We start from the raw sequence: 23,649 nt of genomic DNA, 5'->3' as shown, positions 1-23,649 counted from the left end.
TAACTTTCTTCATATGGAAGTAATTATCCTGCTTTACATTTATTTAAACGTCCAAGGTATATTTCCATAGATATATTACCATATTCATATAAATAAAGTATACCTTGTGCAAGCCGCTGTAATACCTCAATATATATCCTAAAAAACGATTTAAAAAGGATACGATATCAATTGACAAAAGGCTCATTACAATAGGACCCCAATAAAATGGTCGCTTCCGATAATAATACCGCAAATATATTATTCAAGACACAAACACATTACTGTGTAATTTTAAGTTGTATTGCAAGTGAATAAAGTCTAGTTTTATTTTTATATAACGATTATTTTATAATGTTGACAATGGGTCGTACAGCTGCTTAGGAAAGATACCCTTGGCCTTACTGATCACCTTTGGCGCCTTTATCCTGTTATAACATTGCTTTTAGACGAGAGTAAACTTTATAAAGTCAAACATTGATTCTCATATGAATGTGTATGAGATAAAAGTAGAATCTATTATTTTCCGTCTTAAAGATTTTGGATATAAATATTTATTTTGTCTTAAATATAAATAACTTCCTATATTTAACCCTAGTCCATTGCTAAGGTCTAATTATAGATTTGGTATATAACTTACCGGTAGTTATATTTTTTAACGTATATAAAAACTATTTCAATTCTTTTATTATTTTTGAAGTGATTATAAATCAAGTCGAATTAGTCAATAAAGAGTACAGTTACACCTATCTACTATCTATTTTACATGTTCTGTTGTAAAAAAATAAAATTATTGAAAAAAATATATATTTGCTTGAAATGACAAGTCATTTTATGTAAAAGCAAAACTTTTTCCCTCCAATTTTTTGTTTCTCTCACTTGTCATTTATGTTTCAGTATCACGCCAGTCTTCGTCCAATAAAGTTGTGTGTTTAGTGATCGAACTGCGGATAGAATTTTGTGTTCGTTGTTGTGAATTTTATAGATATTTTTTTAAATGCATTTCTTAAATGTAACATCGGTAAGTTTAATTACATTTTGGTTATATATTTCAATAATTTATAAAATAAGTTAATTTTATAAAATACCCGCCTTTATTCTGATAGTTTGAATTTTATTTTAAATACATACACATTAAAATTTCTTCAGTAGTTGTAAGGGTCAAAATATTCAAATTTATTTAATAAAAAGTACATATTGAATAATTATGAAGGATTAAAATTATTAAAATTTGAAAAGAAAATAATTTCATTCAATTTAGCGAAAGCTTAATAGTATTAATAACAAAAATCCCTCTTTTAATTTGTCTCTTTTGACCTACTAAGGATATATGTAAACATTTGAGAGTTTTTCAAACAGGTTTTAGGACTTACAGTATGTATTATGTTTATTTTTTGTGTGAGATGTAACGTATTAGTATATTTTTTTGTAAACAAGTCCGTTACACTCCGTCTGTCAGGGAATCCTTACCGCAGGGGTGGATCGGGACGGCACGCGTCAACCACCTGCCCAAATATTTTCCAAATTATAAAACATAACAGCAACCTACAATATAGTAACGTTTTGTTACCTAATATAACCTCATCGCAGATTGAAGTTAATAAGAATATTATTTAGTAATTTAATGACGTTAATTGGTCCTGCTACGTATAATTAATAATTTTATATAAAACAACAAAGTTTTCAAAATCATTTAGTTAATATATTCAACATTCAGTGGTTTATTCGATATTATAAAAAACTAAACACGGTCAGTTTGTAGTTTTTTCATTCGTATATCACATACATATAATCATATTAATGCAGCCACATATATCAGAACATTATTTGAGAGTTCTTTCCTAATGCAGTTTTTTAGTAAACTAATTTTCACATCACTGTCGGCTAGCAATAGTAAGCACCAAATTAACTTAACTCACAAATCCTTCTTTGAATCCTTTGAATATTGTTCCCCATAGAGGTTCCATTTTTGTGCAGAAGTAATAGGCCTTCTTTGAAATTTTTAAGGATATCCCCAGAAATGTATGTATGAAAAACACTCGCAATTTTTAAATTAGGTTAAAAAACAATCTGACATGTTGTAATTGATGAAATAATTATCTTTAGTTACTTAATTAATTTATTTTTTAAGTTTTGATAAATATAAGACCTCTTTTTCTCTGATTAATGTTTTAATAATAGACTTTAAAGCAATGTTTTTTTTTGTGCAGTAATGACGTCACCGAGATTTAGTTTTGCTCGCCTACTAAGTGTCTCTTATTCTTGACTCTCTATATCGAATCAAATATTGATTTAATTCTGATCTTAGGAAAAAAAAATTATGGATATTCTATAACTCAATGAGAGTTCCTCACATAAAGATTAACTATACAGTAAATGTTCTTGTTACGGTTTTATTTAGGCGTTCAAAATTGTTTATGTCAATTACATTATAGCGCAGTGTACTTGTAGCTTGAGCATTTAAAATAATGACTATCAAGAATAAATATTATTTTTACCATCGGTTTGTATCGTAGAACTACCAGTATAACGTTTCTTTTTCACACATCGTAACACATGATAAACTGGGAACTCTCAGTATGTAGTTTATCGTACCAAACACATATTAAGGGTGCGGGTTTGAGTGTGCCATAACTCGTTGGTGATAACAATTTAGTATCTGTTAGTGGTCACAATCGTGCGAGAGTGGTGTCAGTGGTGATCTGATAAGTCCGCGTTCATATTCGCAGACTTCGATTCAGGTCGTCAGATCGCGATAACTCTTGACCTTTCATAAGTATTTATAGAAGACATCACGGAGAGTGTTTATTATCTCACATATTTTTGGTAAATTAATTAATATAATTAAATATCAAACCACGTTTTGTCTATTTTTCAGGATAACTTCGTAAACCATTTCTTTATTCGTGATATGTATATTAATACAGTTTTTGTTATACAAACCTAGCAATATATATTAATTTTAAACTATAGAACGAAATCCATTTAGGAGATAAATCATTTGCAGCTTATTCAATAGCTTAATTCTAAGTTACGAGTAAAAAGCTACACCAGGGCTGGCAATGAGAAAGATTTGAATAAAAAATAACTATTTATGCGATAAAATAGCATATATCAAATTATTAATAAACAAAGCAGTCTCATATCAAATTTTCGTCAGACCTTAATCTTTCTGTATTTGGTCTCTTGAAGACTACATAATGCTTCATGAGTGGATCGCCTTGATAGTTTTATACGGTTAAACGGCCATAACAACATAAACACAAGAGTAAAAACAGTTCTGTACTAATAAATACACACCGTACATTTTGGACGTAAGTTTACTTTATCAGACATATGTCAATTTAAAGATAAGCGTGGCTTTAAATGGGTTTGGAATTGATGTACAAAAGCTAAAACAATATTAACTATATATATATATTGTATTACATAATTTGAGTTGAGAGTATTGTCAGCAGAGGTTACGTCATTCATATGTCATAGCTCTAATTAGTGCTCGGGATAGGTGACCCAGATCTAATAATTACAACGCTCTCGTTAATTGCATGTTATATTTAAAAGTATACACTTAAAACGTTGGTTTTATCTGTAACTTGCGTCGGTTCACAGTTTAAAATAACTAACATAAATGTTAAACTTTTGTTAAGTATATTCTTTAAATCACACTTACGTGATGTTAGCGATTTTCGAAATATTTGGATGTTTATACGATAAATATATAATACATATAAAACGTATACATTCCTCGTTGCTAAGAAAGTTCTTAATGTTTGCACGGAATGACAAACGGCTCGTATTTGGGGGATGGCAATTGTACATGACTTAAGGGGCAGCTCTGATCGATAATATTGTTGAGAAATTAGGGGAAATTTATTGAGTCTCTGTGAGAATGTGTGGATATAAATTCTGTAATAGATTAATCGTCTGGAATGACTTTAAGGACGGACAGCCCCCCGTCCTGGTGCTGCAGGGAACGTACGTCTACATTGACTTAAAACTAACAATAAACTATTCCTTTTATATTCAGTTTTAACTGATGTTAGCTGAAAAAAATAATATCGCATATAATTATATTTAATTCACAATATACTGATTTATTAATAATGAAGTTGTTTTTCTCCGCGACTAAATCTAAAATGAAAATTTTGTTGTCAAAAATGTTGACAAACCGCGTGATGCCTATAGAAACTGTATCACAAGTCCTAATACAACTGTTACGTCGTGATTTTTATATTCTTATACATATATAAGAGTGATTGGGAAGCTAAATCAAATTCCTTTCAGTAGTGTTTGAGAAGCAAATGCATACGTGGAGACATGCTTAAAAAATCGCTTATATATCTCAGTAGAATGTTATGATAGACAGCTCACTTAGTACTAAGATATAAATCATATACATCGGCTATCTCGGCATACACAGTGTTCCTTGAAAGCATATATCATAATCAAAATGGCGCCTGTCATGTTTAATCCTTGACGTAACAGCGGTCCTTCAACAAGAGCTTTTATTTCGGTAATATAAAATTTAAAACAAATATGGCTCTGGGTCGAAATAATCGATTTATTTAGTCACATTAGTGAGTGTACGTGTTTGACATCAATTCGTCATCACTCATCACACACCAGGTATTTCCTTAGAACGTAATATTACAATGTCGATAATTCACTTACGAAAATGATTCAATATGAATACTTGGTATAAATGTTACGAAACGCAGCGAAATTCCCCAAAAATATATTTTCATTTGGTTTCGTATAATGGACGTTTTCTCTGGACGTAGCAGTTTAGCGCCATCCAATCGTTGGGATGAGGATAATCCTATTTTAACTAACTTGATCTATATTTTATGTAAGAAATAAATTAAACTTGCTATTTGAATGTCTATATATAAAAAAAAAATATATAAATAACAAAGCACGAATATGTATACGAATATGTATACGAATATTAAAGAAATCTTCTTTAAATTCTTGTGAAAATTAATAATTTTAATCAAAACGTTGTAACCATCCCATCGCTTTCAAAACTTATAATATCAATGTTATATAACATGTAGGTCAAAGCAAGTTTCACTAATACTTATATTAAATGTGTAAATGTATTTTAATTCGGTCATTAAAACCCTTTGATCGGCCTTTCATGTTAAACCATAAACTACAGTTGAAATGTATGTAAGTCTCCACATCAAAGTACCAATCATTAGTAACCGACATGAGCGGGCTCTAGAGATGCAGCACGCTTACCTCGAGTCCGCATCGTCCCACTACACGCAGCGTTAACAGTATTTCAATCATACCTTCGCATTATAGTTTTAAAGTAGCTTGTTAAATGTGAAACATTGAACGGGTTTGTACTAAGGATCCGACTAGTAGTAAGGAAGATAATTAAACACAAGTAAAAAGGAAAATCACAACCATATAATGTGTCATAATTAGATAGGATCCCCTTTAACCTACACCTGGGTGTCAAGTCCCAGGCACTGTTGAAGCTCCTCTCCCTACAACGCGACGGACCCGGCACCCTCACGGGGAATCCACTGAGAAGTTTCGTCTCTGAACCATAATTATACTCGTTTATTATATACTACGTAATATCGCAGATCTTAATACAGCTATACATTATCTATGAACCTAAGACCGATGTTTCCAATTTTATTATGATTAAAAAAAAAATCACTTTTCAAATTTATATGACTTAGGAACATCTTTAGTTACTTGTTAATAAATACTCTAGTTTCTACAAATGATCCATTATGTACGAGAATGAAACACGTAGATGAGATAAATTAAAATAATAAATTAATTTAATGTAACAGTGATAATAATAATATTTTAGCGATCCCCATCTCCATGACTAAGAATATTTTTATATGGAAAACTGTCAACATATGGCTTAGACTTAGATCATTATTTTGTGTACTTGACAAATGTACCGTCATATAGTATTCTAATAACTAACATGTATAGAAATTTATAGACATATATGAAGTAAATTTTAAGTTTCTAAGCCCCGCTTTATAAAGATTTTTATAAAATTCTTATTATTTCGACAAATGTTATGTTTTTAGATCAATGTTAAGTACTACTTTTTTATTAATTTCTATCCTATTCAGAGCATCGATTTTATCTCGGATTTAATCGATTTCGATGTTATAGATTACAGAAAATATAATTCTAATTTATTGAAACTTATATAAAATATAGGTTTAGTGAAAGCTCTTAGAAGACACAACGTTACTCTGCTATTGCACATATGATACTGAAATAAACAGTTCTATATATAATGAATAACAAAAACAAACAAACTAACAATAGGACATCCGTTTTGTTGCTTTTAGCAAATTAGTGATGCGATCAAATACACTCGATGGAATTATATTGACACGTTACAATGGAGCTGGTATCGTGTGACACGCGCCCATCACTAGCGTTAAGTGGTTATTGCAATTATTGCTAATGTAGAATGATTTTGATGTAACAGTTTAAAACCAAACGATACCAGGATGTGTGTATGTATGTACTCACATAATCACTAAACTGATATTAATATAAATATAAGACAGTAGCTTGCGTATCAAAGTTACTTACTCACTTTTGTTCTATAGGCATTTGATTGGGATTTGTTGTCCGGAGTGCTGGCACAATTACCTTCTTCAACTTCTACTTCTCATAAACTTAATATTGTATGAACCGGGTTACTCATAAGTGTTTATCCAAAAGAATCAATATCGAAAAAATCCTTCTTAACAATCAACAGAATGATATCAAAATCGTCTATGTCAGCACTAAAACAAATAATTCAAATAATAATTTCGTTAACTAACATACATATTAAAGATTCAAGTTTAATGTGTCAATGTATTTCTCATACATTATTATTTAAATTCATTAATACATAGTATACAGGACTGTGAAGAATACTCACTTCTGATAACATTTAAAACGTATTGTTGGCTATTAAGATATACAACACGTAATTGGCGACGCTTTATCCAGAACCATTAGCGTCGCTATAAATTATTCCAGAAGAGATAAGTTTTATATTTAAAATGTGTGTGACAATTTAAACAATGTCCTAATTAAGTATCTTTAAGTCTCAGTCTCAATTCAATATACTTTTAAATAATGGAGATGTGCGAGTGTATGGTGAGCTATGGTCGTCAGTGCCATAACAGTAACTTAACAACTTGCATTATTGTCCAGCCATTGTGAGTGATAAAGCGACCTTGCTAGTTGGAAGCCATAAATACAGTGACCTCCAATATTGTACGAATGTTTTCGACTAACAAGCAACACAAAAAGGTAACGACGGGCAGGTAATATTTAATTTCAAAAGATTAATCGTTATAATTTTTATATTTAAGACTGATTGCATCACCAGACTAAGTTTTTCGGTTACTATGTTTACTTGTTATTTATCATCTACCGCCAACTATTTCTCAATTTCCCAGCGTACCGCTCTGGATGCACGCAGAATGCACGAACTCAATCGGTTTGATATTTATCTTGAACAAGGAATGTTCAGAAGTCTAAACAATCGGCGATATATAATAACGTAATCTGAGTCAGTAGACAACGCATTGTTCTGTTTCGGAGATGTATCTTAACGAATGTAAATACAAACAGACACGCAACAAACGCATGCGAGGTCAACGAACTGCAGACTATCGCTCGAATATATTTTACGTTAATCTCCATTACGCTTACTCCGAGTTCTCATCCTTACAATATGCGTTTCCGATACTCATTATAATCTACGTCAGTAATGTACGATGATTATGAATGCAAAACTGATAACTCTGCGTATGTAGTATTGTACAAACCCCTAGTAAAGGTAGGAAATACGTACAAAATTATTTATATCAAATACTTTTTTTATAATTGAATTATCTTTTAGATTTAATGAACTATACTAACTAGAGTTGAACAATTAAATCTATAGTTATAAACATATATAATAACAATCAATAATTGTTAGTCTCACGAACACACTGTCCGCACTCCAATCTTTATAAGTCGAATTATATTTTTTATCATTTATATATACATATATAACAATAAATAAGTTTTCTAAAATAAAAATAGGCCTTAATTACTAATGGTATCAGCCTTTTCATAGTAAAGATCCGGTGTGAAACAGCCGTTTCAGAGCTCACTGGTATCACACAGACGGACAGTAACAAATTCCTTAAATTATTTTGCTACACATACTGCGTGTGTAATGTATTGTAAGTATGAATAAAACCATTCATAGGAAACGTTTGTTTCAGATAAACAACGCCTCCAAATGGAATTGAGAGGAGGTAGAGGTTCAACGTTTGAGTTCGAGTGACGTGCTCGAGTGTTATCGATAAAACAAAATGGATTTGGATTGTAACTCGACGATGGACACCATTTACCCACGAGAGGCGACCATCATGGCGGCCGCCTGCGCCTGCATATTCAGTGTAGTTGGAGTATTAGGTAAAGTATACACAAACAAGTAACGCGTCACTTTATAAAAAAAATCTCAATTATTTAATCTTTGCTATGGATAAACAGTGCTACTTATATGTAATAAGTTGATACTTACTACTTACGACAGTCGTCAACTCATGATCTCCGCTTTACACAATCGTTAAATCAATCGACACATGATTTTCAATTTATAGTCATGACATTCGGTAGGCATGATGTGGCGATAAACGAATTCATATACTATACAAATACGGACAATGGCGTTGAATTGATTCGTTTTTTTTTATTTACGTAACGGAAGTCTTTTTCTTATAATGAGTTTTAATATTTGTTTAGATATTAAACGTACACGCCATTTCTTTTAGCACAGGAGAAATGATGATCAAAAAAGTTTTTATTTACTGCACTGAATTATATTGAAATATATATATATTTTAAGGGTTGCATTAAAGAGGAAGGAGACTTGATTTACAAGCCTTTCGGTAACCTGTACCTGTAAAATATATTAATTTACAATGTTTAACTTGAAGTATTGAAAATAAGATGATTAAGAACTACTTAACTAAGAAGTTTCTCTAATAGGTAATGAAGTCGGTTAAAATCCAGAATTAAATTTTGTTGAATGTTTAAGTTATTAGTACCCAAATATTTAATTTCTTTAATAACATCCAACAAGGAGTTTTAAAATCAATATTAATATATTGTCATAAGTGTAAACTGTAAACAATTAGGTAATCAACTATGATCGTTAGTTTTTAAAGGGCATTCAGTGGTACGTAATTGGACTCTCACTAAGGACCTGTGTTATCCCTAATGTAAGCACTAAATCTAGATTTATACCAAGAAAATATAGTTAAGATATTTATTTGTATTATAGTAAAGTTTTGTTAAAATATATTCGTTAGTTTTTATATTAAAGTGTAATAAACATACATACATACATACATATTAATTCAATCAACTCGCAGGCTCAGTAGTCAGTACGTGTTATTATCATCCATATATTTTTCACGCCAATACGTTACCCTATAAGTTTCGCAGTAAAACTTTCTGCTTCATGAATATAAATCGGTATTATTTTTTTATGAAATACCATTAAACCGTCGGTGTTTAGTTCCACAATGCGAACATGTGTTAAGGTTGGTCTAATGATATCGTTAAAGTGTGGTGTATTGTTATTATAACAATTACTAATCAAGTAAAAGCATACAAAATGATAATTATTGTCATAACTTTATCATGTCTTCAACTCAACAAGTGTATGAACGACCTATTTGTCGATAAATTGTCATAACGCCCGTCACTAGCGGGGTGTGTTCACTAACATGTCCTAACATTTACAAGACGCTTCCAGCATCAGCTCGCGTTGGTTTCATGACTCAAAGCGACCGACTTTATATACTAAGTAAATAAAAACTCTGTATTCACTAAGTCATATCCAACTTTATGTACACCAAGCTTAAACATCTTTCGATAACGCTTACGTCATCTAAGAAATTTCTCTTAACATACCAATGCAAGAAAATATATATGGAATATATAAACAATACTCTTGCCTAATGACATTTAAGACTCGCGACTATTCATTTAAATAACAATAATATTTTCATTTTGATCTCGTCTGGCCGTGATCACGGCTGGTGAAAACTGTGAAGTAACAGAAACGTGGTGAGGACGTAGTTTAAAATAAAAACCGCGTAGTACATCCAGAAATATTAGTTACTTCTAAAGCTTATGTTGAGTATACCATGACCGTAGGTTAAATTAAATATAAGAAAAATGCATTCGTTCATAATAAACACGTAATAGTATTTAATGTTTACATGTTAAGACAAAACAGACATACACACATACAATCTTAAAACACGTGTGATGATGTCATTTCAATAGATGAATTCATCGGTCGAATTTCAATACAATATACATATATATATGTGTATATATATATATATATATATATATATATATATATATATATATATATATATATATATATATACATATATATATATACATATACATACATATATATATACATATATATACATATATGTATATATATATATATATATATACATATATATATATATATATACATACATATACACATATATATATATGTGTATATATATAATTGTAAAGAAGATTATTTCAGAAGTTTAGAGCTCACAGATAAAGAAAGTATGGGGTTTTCCAATAGGGACGCTTGAACTTTGACAGCTGATTGCGGCCATGTTGTTTGAGTGACAGCTGTCAAATGCAGTGTGTTATATTCATTCCGTCCTCCCAAACCACCATGGCAGGTTACAGTGTCGAGCAGCACGTGCAAATCATAAAATTGTTTTATGAAAATGGGTCTTCAGTTCGAGCAACGTTCCGCGCACTTCGCCCGTTTTACGGTCGCGATGATCGTCCTGCCGAGTCGACTATCCGTCGATTGGTGGACAAATTCGAGTCAACCGGGTCAGTTAACAATCAGCCGGTTCCCGTGCGTCAACGTAACGCGAGATCTGCCGAGAATATCGCCGCTGTGCGCGACAGTGTCCTCGAAAACCCGCGGCAGTCAATTCCGCGTCGCGCACAGGAACTCGGCCTTTCGCAGACGACAACTTGGCGAATTTTGCGTTGTGACTTGAGCCTGCACCCGTACAAGATCCAGCTGACCCAAGAGCTCAAGGTTAATGACCATAGACAGCGCCGTGTGTTCGCTGACTGGGCATTAGAGCAGTTGGAAGTTGACGCCGATTTTGGCAAAAAAATCATCTTCAGCGACGAGGCGCATTTTTGGATGAATGGCTATGTCAACAAGCAAAATTGCCGTATTTGGGACGAGACCAATCCACACGAGGTTCACCAAGTGGCAATGCACCCGCAGAAAGTGACTGTTTGGTGCGGATTTTGGGCCGGAGGCGTGATTGGTCCGTATTTTTTCGAAAACGATAATGGTGTGGCCGTCACCGTCAATGGTGAGCGATACCGGTCGATGATAACCAACTTCTTTTGGCGTGAAATCGAGAATATGGATCTGGACAACATGTGGTTTCAACATGACGGCGCTACGTGCCACACAGCACACGCTACGATGGAAGTTCTGCACGAGCAATTTCTGGACATGGTCATCTCGCGCGGAGGCGACGTGAACTGGCCACCGAGATCGTGCGATTTGACCCCGCTGGACTTTTTCTTGTGGGGTTTTCTTAAGTCGCAGGTCTATGCCAACAAGCCGCAAACCACCGATGCCCTCAAAGTCAACATACGCCACGCCATCGATCAAATACAGTCCGATTTGTGCGCCAGAGTCATCGAAAATTGGACCTTTCGTGTGCGCGCCACCAACCGAAGCCGTGGCGGTCATTTGAATGATGTTATATTCCATACATAATGGGGTCGATAGACCTTCCAAATAAAAAAAAAATTTCGCAAATATCTTTCCTACATGTATTTTTTTTTGCATTTCAAAGATCAAGCGCCCTTAATGGAAAACCCTATACTTATATATGTGGGTTCTTGTGTCTGGTGGTTGGAAATATCACTTTAAGATTACGTCATTATCTTCTCAATTAAGGATCATGAATTCTTAATTTTGTTTATGTCATACTACGTCCGAAAACCTCCTTTAAAAACGTGTTCATAATAAAGTCCTCTATGATAGAACATGAGGACGTTTCTTTAACAGCATGTCAATAATATGAGCTATACAGTATGGCGTCCGTGGAAATGAGACAAACGTGTAAAGAGATGGCATTTGAAATGGTAATGAGCCTGACATTGTTTTCATAATTCTAAAGCCGGTTTGAATCAAACAAACAAAACAATATATATATAACATTTTTGTTCGAGCAACCTCTACGCTTAAATCCGTCCACTCGTTCGCTCAAGCGTCAAGGCCTCACACGTCTTTCACTAATTGACATCGGTAATGGAACTTATTTGTAAAAATATTTAAAGACACTTATTATGTATTTTCGTTAAAAATCATCATCATCGTCGCAAGAGTCTTTGCAGACTCGGCGTGGTCATCACGTGTCTGTGTCCGTATACAGGATGACTTTCATGGGAAGATAGTTGCAGTGGTTTCCCCTTGCCTACTGCACCAGCACTTTTTGGGGCTATTCAGACCCCAGGGCTTGCTGTAGCCTGTTCCAGCCAGAAAAGATCACATTGGTACTTGCCAGGTTTCGAACCCGCGCCCACACTTATGAGAGGCGGGCCTCTTAACCTCCAGGCCACCACGACTATCGTTATAGTTAAGTCATTAATATTCATTAAATAATTTCGATACATAAAATTACGATATAATAATAATTTTTTAATGGCTTATCTTATACAATGTACTCGTATGTATGTATATAGCGTATCAAAATTAGTGACAAAACAAATTACTCTTCAACACAAACATGTCTAATATATAAAGTATCTAATATCTTATAATAATATAATGTCCATAGAATAGTTACAGTTGAACCGAGTTCAGGTAACACTCAAAATTGATCTGCCGTTTGAATAGTAAGTTACAAATAGGTTAAATCTGAACCGGGAATCGAAGTCACGTCCCACACGGATCCTAGCTTTGGACAAAACAGACGGACATATTGTGAATCATAAATAATGATTACACGGTAGTTTAAACTGCTTCAAGCTCAAACCGGATGTTGTGATTAAAAAAAATTAATACGTACCTTATACATAACCTTTCTTCGATAAATCATTTTATTTGCGTTACAATATATACTTAGTCTAAAATAAATATTCTCTAACTGAACTGTCATTAAATATTTTGATAAAACTATACAATTATTATTTTTTATTTCAACTGAAAGGATAAATAAATATTTTTTTAAAATGTTACTAAGATTAATCTTACCACTGGTTTTCATATCGAAACTAAAGACAGGCAGTTTTAAGTTATTCATTATGTTGTGAATAGATGTGAACAAAGTAGTTATTACAAACACATTTTAATGATTATCGCTAAAGAAGACGCAAATACACACACACATAAACACGCTAATAATGTGATTACACACACATAGATTTTAATTACATAGTTACAGTCACATACATACAGACAATCACAAAGCATCACGTGCTCCGTCATAGCGGAGTAATTAAGGCCCCGGCACACACACATATTGTTCACACATCTGATGGGATCCTTCGTTCCTATGTTGCAATACATTCAGTTATTGTCTCTACATAGGAATGTACACATTTAAGTTATGAATTTAAATATATACGACATTAATAACAGACACTGCCTTCTGAATGTGATTTAATTATGATTTTCTGCTTAATTCACAAAAAGTTCCGAAAGGTTCAGTTTTCTTGGAGATAAGCCGATACAAGTGACAGATCATTTGAGTTATACTTAGCATTGCGAGCATATTATTGAACCCACACTATCTTCAATTTAATATAACATATAATAATGAAAACATTCTACAATTTTGCCTGATATTTTTCACTTAATATATAAATAAAATTTACTTTTGTTTCTTTCCTATTTTATCGTTATTTTTTGTAACCCGATCACTTATATAAAAAACATCAACTTAATATTGTGAATTATGACATAATAATTTAAATGTAAAGGAGACGGATCTCTCTCTTCCCGGGATATCCGGCACGTTATTAATATTGAAGAAAATACGATAATTGTACCCTTACTTCTAAGTACGAGTTTACGTTTTAAACACAGACAAACAGTAGTTTCGGAGTTTTGGTTTTTAAAACGTTGTATATAAATAATAGTACTTAGTATTTAAATATAATTTTATACTATTTTCCGTAATAAAACAATATGAGCTATTAAAATAATAAAAATTTATTAGTATAAGCCTTCCTCCAGTCTCCTGCCAGGGTATGATCATTTATCTATATATATTAATCATTATATATCTATTAATCATCACGTGTTATAATAACTATATTTTATTAAGTAAAAAACACCTACGATTGATTGTCGTTTAACGATTTAATTATCGATTAATCATAAGACAAAAATGTATTACATTATTTTTGAAACAGCTGACACTCCTACACCCTTAGGCCGATATGTACGAAACATACCCAAGATCAAGTGCAAGGAATTGACAATAAAATGATAAAACAGCATCGAAAGCGGCCGATCTGTTTGAGAGCTACGATTCTAAAGCACACAGACCTCAACGACAAACTTATAATTAATTTTTTTTTTGGGTAGGAGGTTAAAACCAAAATTTTGATTAACATAGGATTTTTTTGTTATTTCATGGATTTCATTCAGCTCACAAACAGATTTCAAAATTGAGTCCAATACGAGTAAGTTAACAATATGTATATATATATGTATGTATATTTTTTTATTTGTATGACAGTATTTTAATATTCTGTACTGAATGAAATACTAAAAACTCAATAAGTATATACGGATTAAAAAAAAAATACACAAAAGACTTCATCTGGAACAAATTATAATCAAATGGATGTGCCCCATACTAACGAACCCGCGACCCGACATGTGGGTCCCATACATCACGGGTCAAATATTATGACAGCCGGGGTTACACCAATAATATCCTGTCACTAACTATTGATACAAACAATTAATATATGAATAGGAAACATGTATTTTTATTTTTTTATTATACGAAGACGTTGTTTATTCAACTCTATTTCTCCGACCTTATTTTCTATCTAGACTGATGATTATTTTTCTTTCCTCCTTGATTTTAAATGTACAGTGTGTACGACACATCAGGAACGTATTATCGTCCTTAGTACTAGCTCTTATCGTACAACATACGCAGCGTTTCCAGTTCTCCATCCATAAATATTCGCATACGACGAAAATCATCTGTAAAAAACCGTTTACGCTCCGAATGTAGTGTAACAAGACATGCTCGTACTAACGTTACTGGGAATTAAAGCATTTTATTTAAGCAAGAATTAATATATGTATGTATATATATATATATATATTATAAGCGTGTTCTACGCATATATAGAGTACATATAGTAATCTTATTTATGATTATGTAACGCTATGTTAATCATTCTTGTATTTTTCCCCGGTTCATCGCCCGGACGACATCGCTCATCAGTCAGAGCGTCGGATCGCATTTCGCGTTAAAAAAAAAATCACAAACAAACAAACCTCTTATTCATTATTGTCGTTTACTTGATATGGTGAGAGATAATGACATGACAGGCGGACAAACAATACATATTGTAATATTTTAATATATATGTCGTATATGGAAAATATTTAGAATTATATTAGTGTATAGATTTTTAATACACGATATAGTATTATATACTACAATAGAAATATCACTCTGAGAGACATTTGTGAACTTTTATAATTTGTTGAGATTCGATATATTATGTAGATTTCATCACAGCAACGATGAAATGTTATTAGGTGTGAGCTCCAGACATTAAGTCTTTTTTGAACTTTTCATTAACAATTAAAGATCACCTATTCTTACACCATTTTCATAAAGATATTAATAAACGCTGAACAATTGTTATAGAATTTAAAATAAAATTATATTATTTTTATGACTACTTACGTTCTATACAAATAGATTCAAAATAACAAAGCTGCGGAATTAGTAATGTGATCAAACTTACAATCACACGTAACATTTTATTTAATATCATATAACAGTAATCATATCTAAAGGCGCCGTACACACTGGACACTCGAGCCTTATTCACAGCCAGACTTCCACTCAACGTACAAATGTACATGTGTTAGTTGCTCACATTCATTGGGGATTCAGTCATTCAATGAGTGCTAGTGAATCATCGGTCGTTACAGGATATGACAGATCGGCTCACTCGAAATATTTTTCAAAAAATACTTTAATTTTGCTCCATGTTTGTATTATTTAAATCATATTTGAACTGTCCGGGCTGATTCGACTTTCTCGAGATGTTATCGAGCGTCAATAGCAGTTCCCTTTCTATGTCTTTGTTTGTCTTAAAATCCCACTCCAAATTACTCTTTATTGTACTTATGTATAAGTTTGATTATCCTCTGTTAATAAGACGGCCATTTTTTTGAAAATGAAACAGTTTTAACAGTCTCAATGGCATTACCATAGTCAAACCATTACAAACTAAGACATCAATATACATCTCAGAAGAAAGCGTGAAACATTAAGCTAAAGTGAACGGTATTCAAGTAAATGTTTAACGTAATTAGCTTTCGTACATTCACTCACATAGAGGGCATAACGAATATAATACGCCAGGGAATAGAGACAGACAAATATGCTCATCAAATATAATAGTAAAAATGATATTTAAAAGAGAGAATAAGAATGAAAAAATGATCTACACGAGCTGGAATAGAATTTGCGACCTCCGGAATGTTTCGTTCTACTTGCTGTAACAACTGAGCTATCGTGTATTTAGTAATTTTGTTAGCTCACGGGCTGGAACTAGATGGTTAATAGCGTAAATCCACTGATACGGATTCCATTTTTATATTACCCAGATAGCGCACGACTGTCTGACTTTATAGTGGGTGTGAATTAAATCTTAGATTGTTGCACTATCCGAGGGGAAGAATATTTACTTGTCTTGAAGATATACAGACATTAGATTCATTTTCTATGAAAAAATATGTTAATTAATTGTCTAGACTTAGTCTGTTAGGTCAGGGAGTTGGGTTATATTAATGAGATCTAAGACTTTCGCGAGTATTCATTTAAATGAAGCTAATGTTTTACGGATTTTACTACGCGTATTTTATTATTTTAAAAACTTACTTCACATCTCGTCTGCCCGTGATCACGGTTGCTGCGAAGTAACCGAACGTCGCGTCGGGAGTATGTAGTTTTTTTTAATAATAAAGTACGCGTAGTAATCCGAAAAATATAAGTTTCATTTGGTTAATATTATTTACGTGTTAAGTTCTGAACTCATTCCAGGTAACCTCATAACGACAGTGGCTCTCATGATGCATCCCAAGCTACGCGGTCACGTCACCACCATGTTCGTTCTCTCTCTCTGCGTGTCTGATCTTCTGTTCTGCAGCATCAACTTGCCCCTCACCGCCAGCCGGTGAGTCTTACATAACATTGACCAATATACTTGGAACTAAATACTTGCTCGACTCATTAATTGGTGACCTAGCTCCAAGCATTGCATCGAGCTGATTATCAATGAAAAATAAATCCACTTTACAATGAAACGATAGATTATTGCGACATGGTTTCAATTATTAAGTAAATATAATAAATACATCAGGTATATAAAACAGCAGTGGGTGTTGGGTCCGCGGCTATGTCAGATGTTCGCCTTCGTGTTCTATGGGAACGAGGCCGTGTCGCTCCTGTCCATGGTGGCCATAACGATTAACAGGTAACGAAACATGACATACACACACGCGCGCGCATTGTACCTTCTTGAAAAATGAACTGACTTCGGCGAATTAAAGACATTAAAATGTATGAAAGAATTTAATAATTTAGCTGTCATCTGAAGTCATGTTATATTCACTATGAAATATATATGTTTCTGAGGAACTCTCATGTCTCATTGATATAAAACTACAGATAGGACTTTGTTTCGTTACTGCGATATAAAAGCAATGCTCTCATACAAACACGTGTATTTTGTTCTTAATATACAGAAAAATATAAATAAATCTCGTCTAAAACGCTCTCTTAAAGTTGTTTAATGCCATTAGTCCGCATGAAAGAAAACAGTACATCTCGATACCGAACGTAAATTACAGCCAAAGATGTTAGTAGTACTGGAACGGACAAAGGATTTGTACAAGTTGATGCCTCAATATATAACGTCTCGAAGAATGCTCCCTTCCGTTACGACCAGGAAGATATAAAAAAGATAAAAGTGCTATCAAACTGCACTAGGGCTGGCAAACATAAAAACTTTTAGATTGAAAAAGGGATAAAATTAAGACGTTCCGAATACAACACATCGTTGTACACGCGAGTCTATTGTGGATGAGTTCAGTAAATAAATATCTTTCGACAACCCTGATCCCAACAACATTAGAGTGTATCGTAAAATAAAAATAATTGTTGGGAACACTCAGTTAAAGTATTTCCGTGTTTAATTTATTGCGCGTCGTGTTTACTTACAAACTGTACGTGTTCCAGTTCTCATGATACGAGTTTAAAAAATTATACACATTTATTACAAGATGACTTAAAACAAGATTACATTTAACTTTCGCTGCCACATAAGGAAGTCAGATATGTGTGTTACCACAATGGACCGTGTTTATGACCAAACGATTTAAAATAATAGACGGAAGGGCATAAAGCAAGTAACAAAATATATTTACGACACCATTTTTTGTCCTTTTTTTTAACGACGTTAGGTTTTGGGACAAAAAATCAATGGAACACAGTCACACACATATACAATCGCACCAAGATGAAAATCCCGCCCTCTATAGATTTAATTCAATTTAAATGCACCATTGTGAAGACGGCGTATTTTCATCACAATTCTTATTGTCATTCCACTTCCTAAGCAACCTTCTTAAATTATATACTATCGCATAGATAAAAAAACATATATAACATAATTTAAAATACATTTAACCGTGTTTCCTGCTTGGAGGCTGATTTGTAATTATTTTTATCTCTGAAACACAATTAATGAAACTATAGAAGTAACTGGTTCAATATTCGATTAGATTTATAAATACTACTATTGATTTCTAAAATAAAAACAATAACGCCGTTAATCGCAGCTTTCTAAACGAGAAAAATAATCGGTTTCTCTATTGTTAAGCATTTTAACTTAAACGATATACTTAATTAGACGTAATGTTTAAAAAACTGATAGATACTTTCTACTTCATATATTTTCACAGTTATCCCTCATATATATAATCCCTCTTTAACATAAATACAGGAGTTTAATAATCTTATTTGTACTAAAAACATAAACTAAAAACGTAGCGAGCGTATCGCCTTACCGTTAGTATGAATTATGAGATCTTATGATTTTATCTTAAGAGGAATATATCACAAAAAAACATTCGACTTCTGTTAGTAACGACACGCTTTAATGAACGTGCATTAAAACCTCATTTCACGTTAGATCTTTATATTTTTGATCTACATCCGAATCTGGATAGTCTATTAAAAAAAAAGATGTCAAAATGGCATATAATATTTGACGGCTAAAAGACTCAATTTGAAAACGAATAAATAAATCGTGCCATCTGACAGAGATGTGTCATTGGCTGAATGTAAATATGTTTTATATTTTTTACCACGCGTCCCGATTGCCACCGTCCACCTCCCGTCATAAAAATACTCCATTCATGGCCGGGGTCGGCAGCCCGAGCACAAGGAGACGTTGTCTTGGACCCCTCAGCTTTCATCTCACCGGCGCGGCGCACCAAGGACGTGCTGAGTGCCAGTGATATCATGAGATGGATGTTAAAACATCATTCTATTTAATATCGCAAGTTGAACGTGATTCAGCCACATTATTATTAATTAAAAACGAATAAGTTGCCATTAATTAATTCATTTATTATATAAATTCAGTACAAAACAAGCCCTTCATATATATATATATATATATATATATATAATAACCACTCGATATGAAATAATATTTATTAAAATATAAAACTTACGTAAGGAAAGAGTCAAAGTGGAAATTATAAAGTCACTAAAAAAAGCGACTTGAAATGATTCAAAAACGTGATTTTGTTTAAAGAAAATCTTAATATGTTATATAATATAAAATTTAATCTTCAATTATTTGACACTAAAAAAACTTTTTTTTTATATAATCAATACGACAATCGCTTAATTTTTATCATAATTACCTTATATATAATGAAATAATATTAACACTATAAAAATAATTAAAAAATAACTTAAAGCTATCGATATCAAGAAACGAGCCCCAAAACAAACTCAACTAATCTTATCTCAGAGCAAACAGTCGATTCTCACGAGGATAAGTGATTTTTAAATGAAGTAACCGAGGCGGTTATGATTTATGTAACACTTACACGAAGCGTTGACTGATATTAAAAACTTATAATACACAATACAGAGGACTGATATCGATTTATTATAAAATATTTCTTTATACTAAACAGTATCCCAATTAATATGCAACACAATTTTTTTTATTAAGTCTATAAAGATTCAATGTTTAATATTTTCTTTAAATATTTTAGTAGATTCTTCTGTTACACTATGTATTTACATGTTAAGGTATTTTAAAAAACATAACTAAACTAAATTGACAAAACGTCCAGCGTAGCGTCTCCAATTAAAAATCACGTCTTCTGAGACATAGAAACTATTTATTGAATGGAACGTTGTTTTAGTGTAATAAATATCACTTAATATAAGGGCACCAAATAATTTCATAGCACATATAACATCCGTGACTATTCCAGGTACACTCTGATAGCGTACTACGACATGTACTCTCAGATCTATACGACTACGAAGATTTGGATCCAACTCCTCTTGATATGGCTGGTTTCCTTCGGTCTAATGGTGAGTAACTGAAAAAAAAGAGAATTAAAATTTATAACTGGCAAAAGTTTAAAGTTTAGAGCCAATGTACTAAATCAAATCTAAGTAAAAAAAAGTTTTAACTTCTCCAAATTGTTCATATTTTTGTATACTAATTTTGCTTAAGTATTTTGAATATTTCTTTATCATTTAATGTCGTCGTAATTTCCCAAACCTATAACACCACAGATAATGATAGAGGAAGTCTAATACAGAGACGCTTTAACGCGGTAATTGTACCGAATTAAGGAACATCCGCGCGCTACAACACAATGGAATTAGCTTTAATGTCGCTTCCATCATTTATGTTAAGTCCAAATACTTTTATGACATCACATAAAAAAGTAATAATATTAATTGGTCGACACATGTTTTAATTCGGAACTGCAATTATGTACAGTACTATGATACATAAACACGATGAGATGATTTTTTCTAAATTATACATTATAAATATATTAGCGCAATAATAAATTCTATGAAGATTTTCATCGATGTGGCGTCAGATGAGCCGATGATATTTAAATACATTTAACTAAACACACAATGGTTCATATTGCAGAATAAACTGAACCTTATATTTTGGTAGTTCTGTTGAATTTTGATTTTGTTTTCTGTATCCATACAAACAAATATATAATTTGAAAGCGTCACAGATTATACAATTTTAAAGTGATCTGCCATCTTGCATTAATTTTCTTTGTAACCCTAGAACGAGTTGCCGAACGTTGCGAGTTAGTCATGATCAGTCATTGAGAGTTTAAACTTGCACTAATCAATTTACATTCGTCCTATCGTTAGTTCAGCAGCGTTTCAGCCGTTAATATCCGAGTTGACAATTACAGACAATTGTCATCATGGCTGACACGATGTAAGCGCGGCTAGTGTCACGTGACGTCACCACACACATGTCATTAGTTACGTTTATGATCCATTCGAATTAGACGCGAGCGGAACGAAACGACCACTCGAGATGCAGGAGTCGATGAACTGTAGCCGGTCGTAGATGTGGGGCGCGCGACGTGTAGGGCTCTAGATCTGATTCATCAATTATATATTCTGAATTCTAAATTATTATCCAAAATTAAAGGAGCAAAGTAAAATTTAAGTTAAGGGTTATTTTTCATTGAAATGATATTAATCAGGTGCCCCCATTGCTCGGTATCTGGGGCCAACTGGGCCTAGACCCCAACACATTTTCCTGTACCATACTCCCCAAAGACGACCGGAGTCCTAAGAAGTACCTGTTCGTGTTCGGGTTCGCGTTGCCGTGCGTGGTGATCATAGTGTCGTACAGCTGCATCTACTGGAGAGTCAGAGAGAGCAAGCGCAAGCTGGAAGGACGCAGGTGTGTATGTGGGTGAGGCTTACTCTGTGTTGTCTATACTCACTGTAACGTCGAAGTACTCACATTTGTCCATAGTAATATTTTTAATTTATACTTCGTAAACACCTTATAAATATTTGCTAATCGATAAGTCGTATTAAATTTTAGACTGAAAGCCTTAAAATATACTGGAATTAGTTAAAATATCAATTTAACGTTTTAAAGTTATTGTGGCACGGTTTGTATCTTAATGGTTCAAACACCGTCCTTATTTTCTGTTGCAGCAAACTAAGCGGACAAACGGCCAGAGAGAAGGAAGAGGACTCGCGCCTGACGACGTTGATGCTAACAATATTCCTGTGCTTCCTCGCCTGTTTCCTCCCGCTGATGATCATGAACGTGTCGGACGACGGCATCCGCTACCCCTGGCTGCACATCATAGCCTCCATACTGGCGTGGGCGTCCAGTGTCATCAACCCGCTGATATACGCCGCGACCAATAGACAATACAGAGCGGCGTACGGCAATCTGTTGAGGTTCTGCAAGAACAACCCCGTAGCTCGCAGGACGACGTGGGGTAGCAGGACGGTCGGCCATTCCTCCAACTCGCCGCACTACGTCGACAAACGGAACCCCGCTAAGGATAAGCCGACGAAACTATAAGACATTGACTGAGTACGATTAGACTGGGACCACTCGCCTTACGGAGCTTACTTTAGTTTCGTAGATAATATACGATATATTGAAGTCAAGGAAATATGTAAATATACGTTGTACATAATATGATAAGTGGTACTTATGCGATACCAAAGTAATTTATTGAAATAGTCACACAGATTATAACATTCACGGTAAGTTGTGTCGAGTGCAGCAGGCTGGCGCGAGATGCTTATGATGGACCGTCTTTATTCCACAAGAAATATCGCTCAGAACAAGTTTTTCATTAATTACAATAAAACTAATTAATTTCTTACACTTCTTTCTAAAACCATAAAAAAAATTTAACCGATTTGAAACCAACGGGACGTGATAAATTTTGTAAACATTATGACTAATTTTTGTTTCTAGAAAATCACATAATATACATTGATTTGGGAAATTACGTCCGCGCAAAGTTATAGGAGATTTATAGAAAATTATTAACAACTGATTGACAATTGTAGCCGTTAAGATTTAAGACAGACGAAGGGTCGTTATTCTCGTAGAAACATTCCGTTCAGAAACACGTTACGTCATTGATGTGAACATTACAGAATTGCCTCAAAACTAATATTATTCCTCAAGACTGATTCTAGAAAGTCAATTAGAATATAATGAAACGCGGTTCTGCTAATATTTTATATTAATAATGTTTGTTTTGTAATT

The 23,649-nt window shown here is 33.1% G+C and overlaps 1 protein-coding gene and 1 long non-coding RNA gene across 4 annotated transcripts; one reads left to right on the top strand and one right to left on the bottom strand.

The window, feature by feature from the left end:
• The first annotated feature begins 880 nt into the window (after positions 1-880).
• LOC116772735 (protein trapped in endoderm-1) lies at positions 881-23,286 on the top strand. 3 transcript variants are annotated; one of them, XM_032665009.2, is made up of 7 exons: positions 881-1,000; positions 8,250-8,442; positions 17,358-17,490; positions 17,677-17,790; positions 20,837-20,939; positions 22,103-22,305; positions 22,569-23,286. In XM_032665009.2, exons 2-7 carry the CDS (start codon positions 8,340-8,342, stop codon positions 22,945-22,947), a joined length of 1,035 nt encoding a protein of 344 aa, XP_032520900.2. In that variant the 5' UTR covers positions 881-1,000; positions 8,250-8,339; the 3' UTR covers positions 22,948-23,286. The 3 variants fall into 3 exon arrangements, with proteins under 3 accessions (XP_032520900.2, XP_032520899.2, XP_061378291.1); XM_032665008.2 differs by having other exon boundaries at positions 22,103-22,317; XM_061522307.1 differs by lacking the exon at positions 881-1,000 and adding an exon at positions 7,720-7,813 and having other exon boundaries at positions 22,103-22,317.
• LOC133319102 (uncharacterized) lies at positions 20,586-22,108 on the bottom strand. Its single transcript, XR_009752809.1, has 2 exons — positions 21,532-22,108; positions 20,586-20,947 (listed from the first exon to the last, which is right to left on the bottom strand). It is a non-coding gene; the product is annotated as an uncharacterized LOC133319102 (long non-coding RNA).
• Positions 23,287-23,649: the final 363 nt, after the last annotated feature.

Source organism: Danaus plexippus, chromosome 12 (assembly GCF_018135715.1).
Source record: "Danaus plexippus chromosome 12, MEX_DaPlex, whole genome shotgun sequence".
NCBI classification, from domain to species: domain Eukaryota; kingdom Metazoa; phylum Arthropoda; class Insecta; order Lepidoptera; family Nymphalidae; genus Danaus; species Danaus plexippus.
This window is presented reverse-complemented; position numbering and strand designations above follow the sequence as displayed.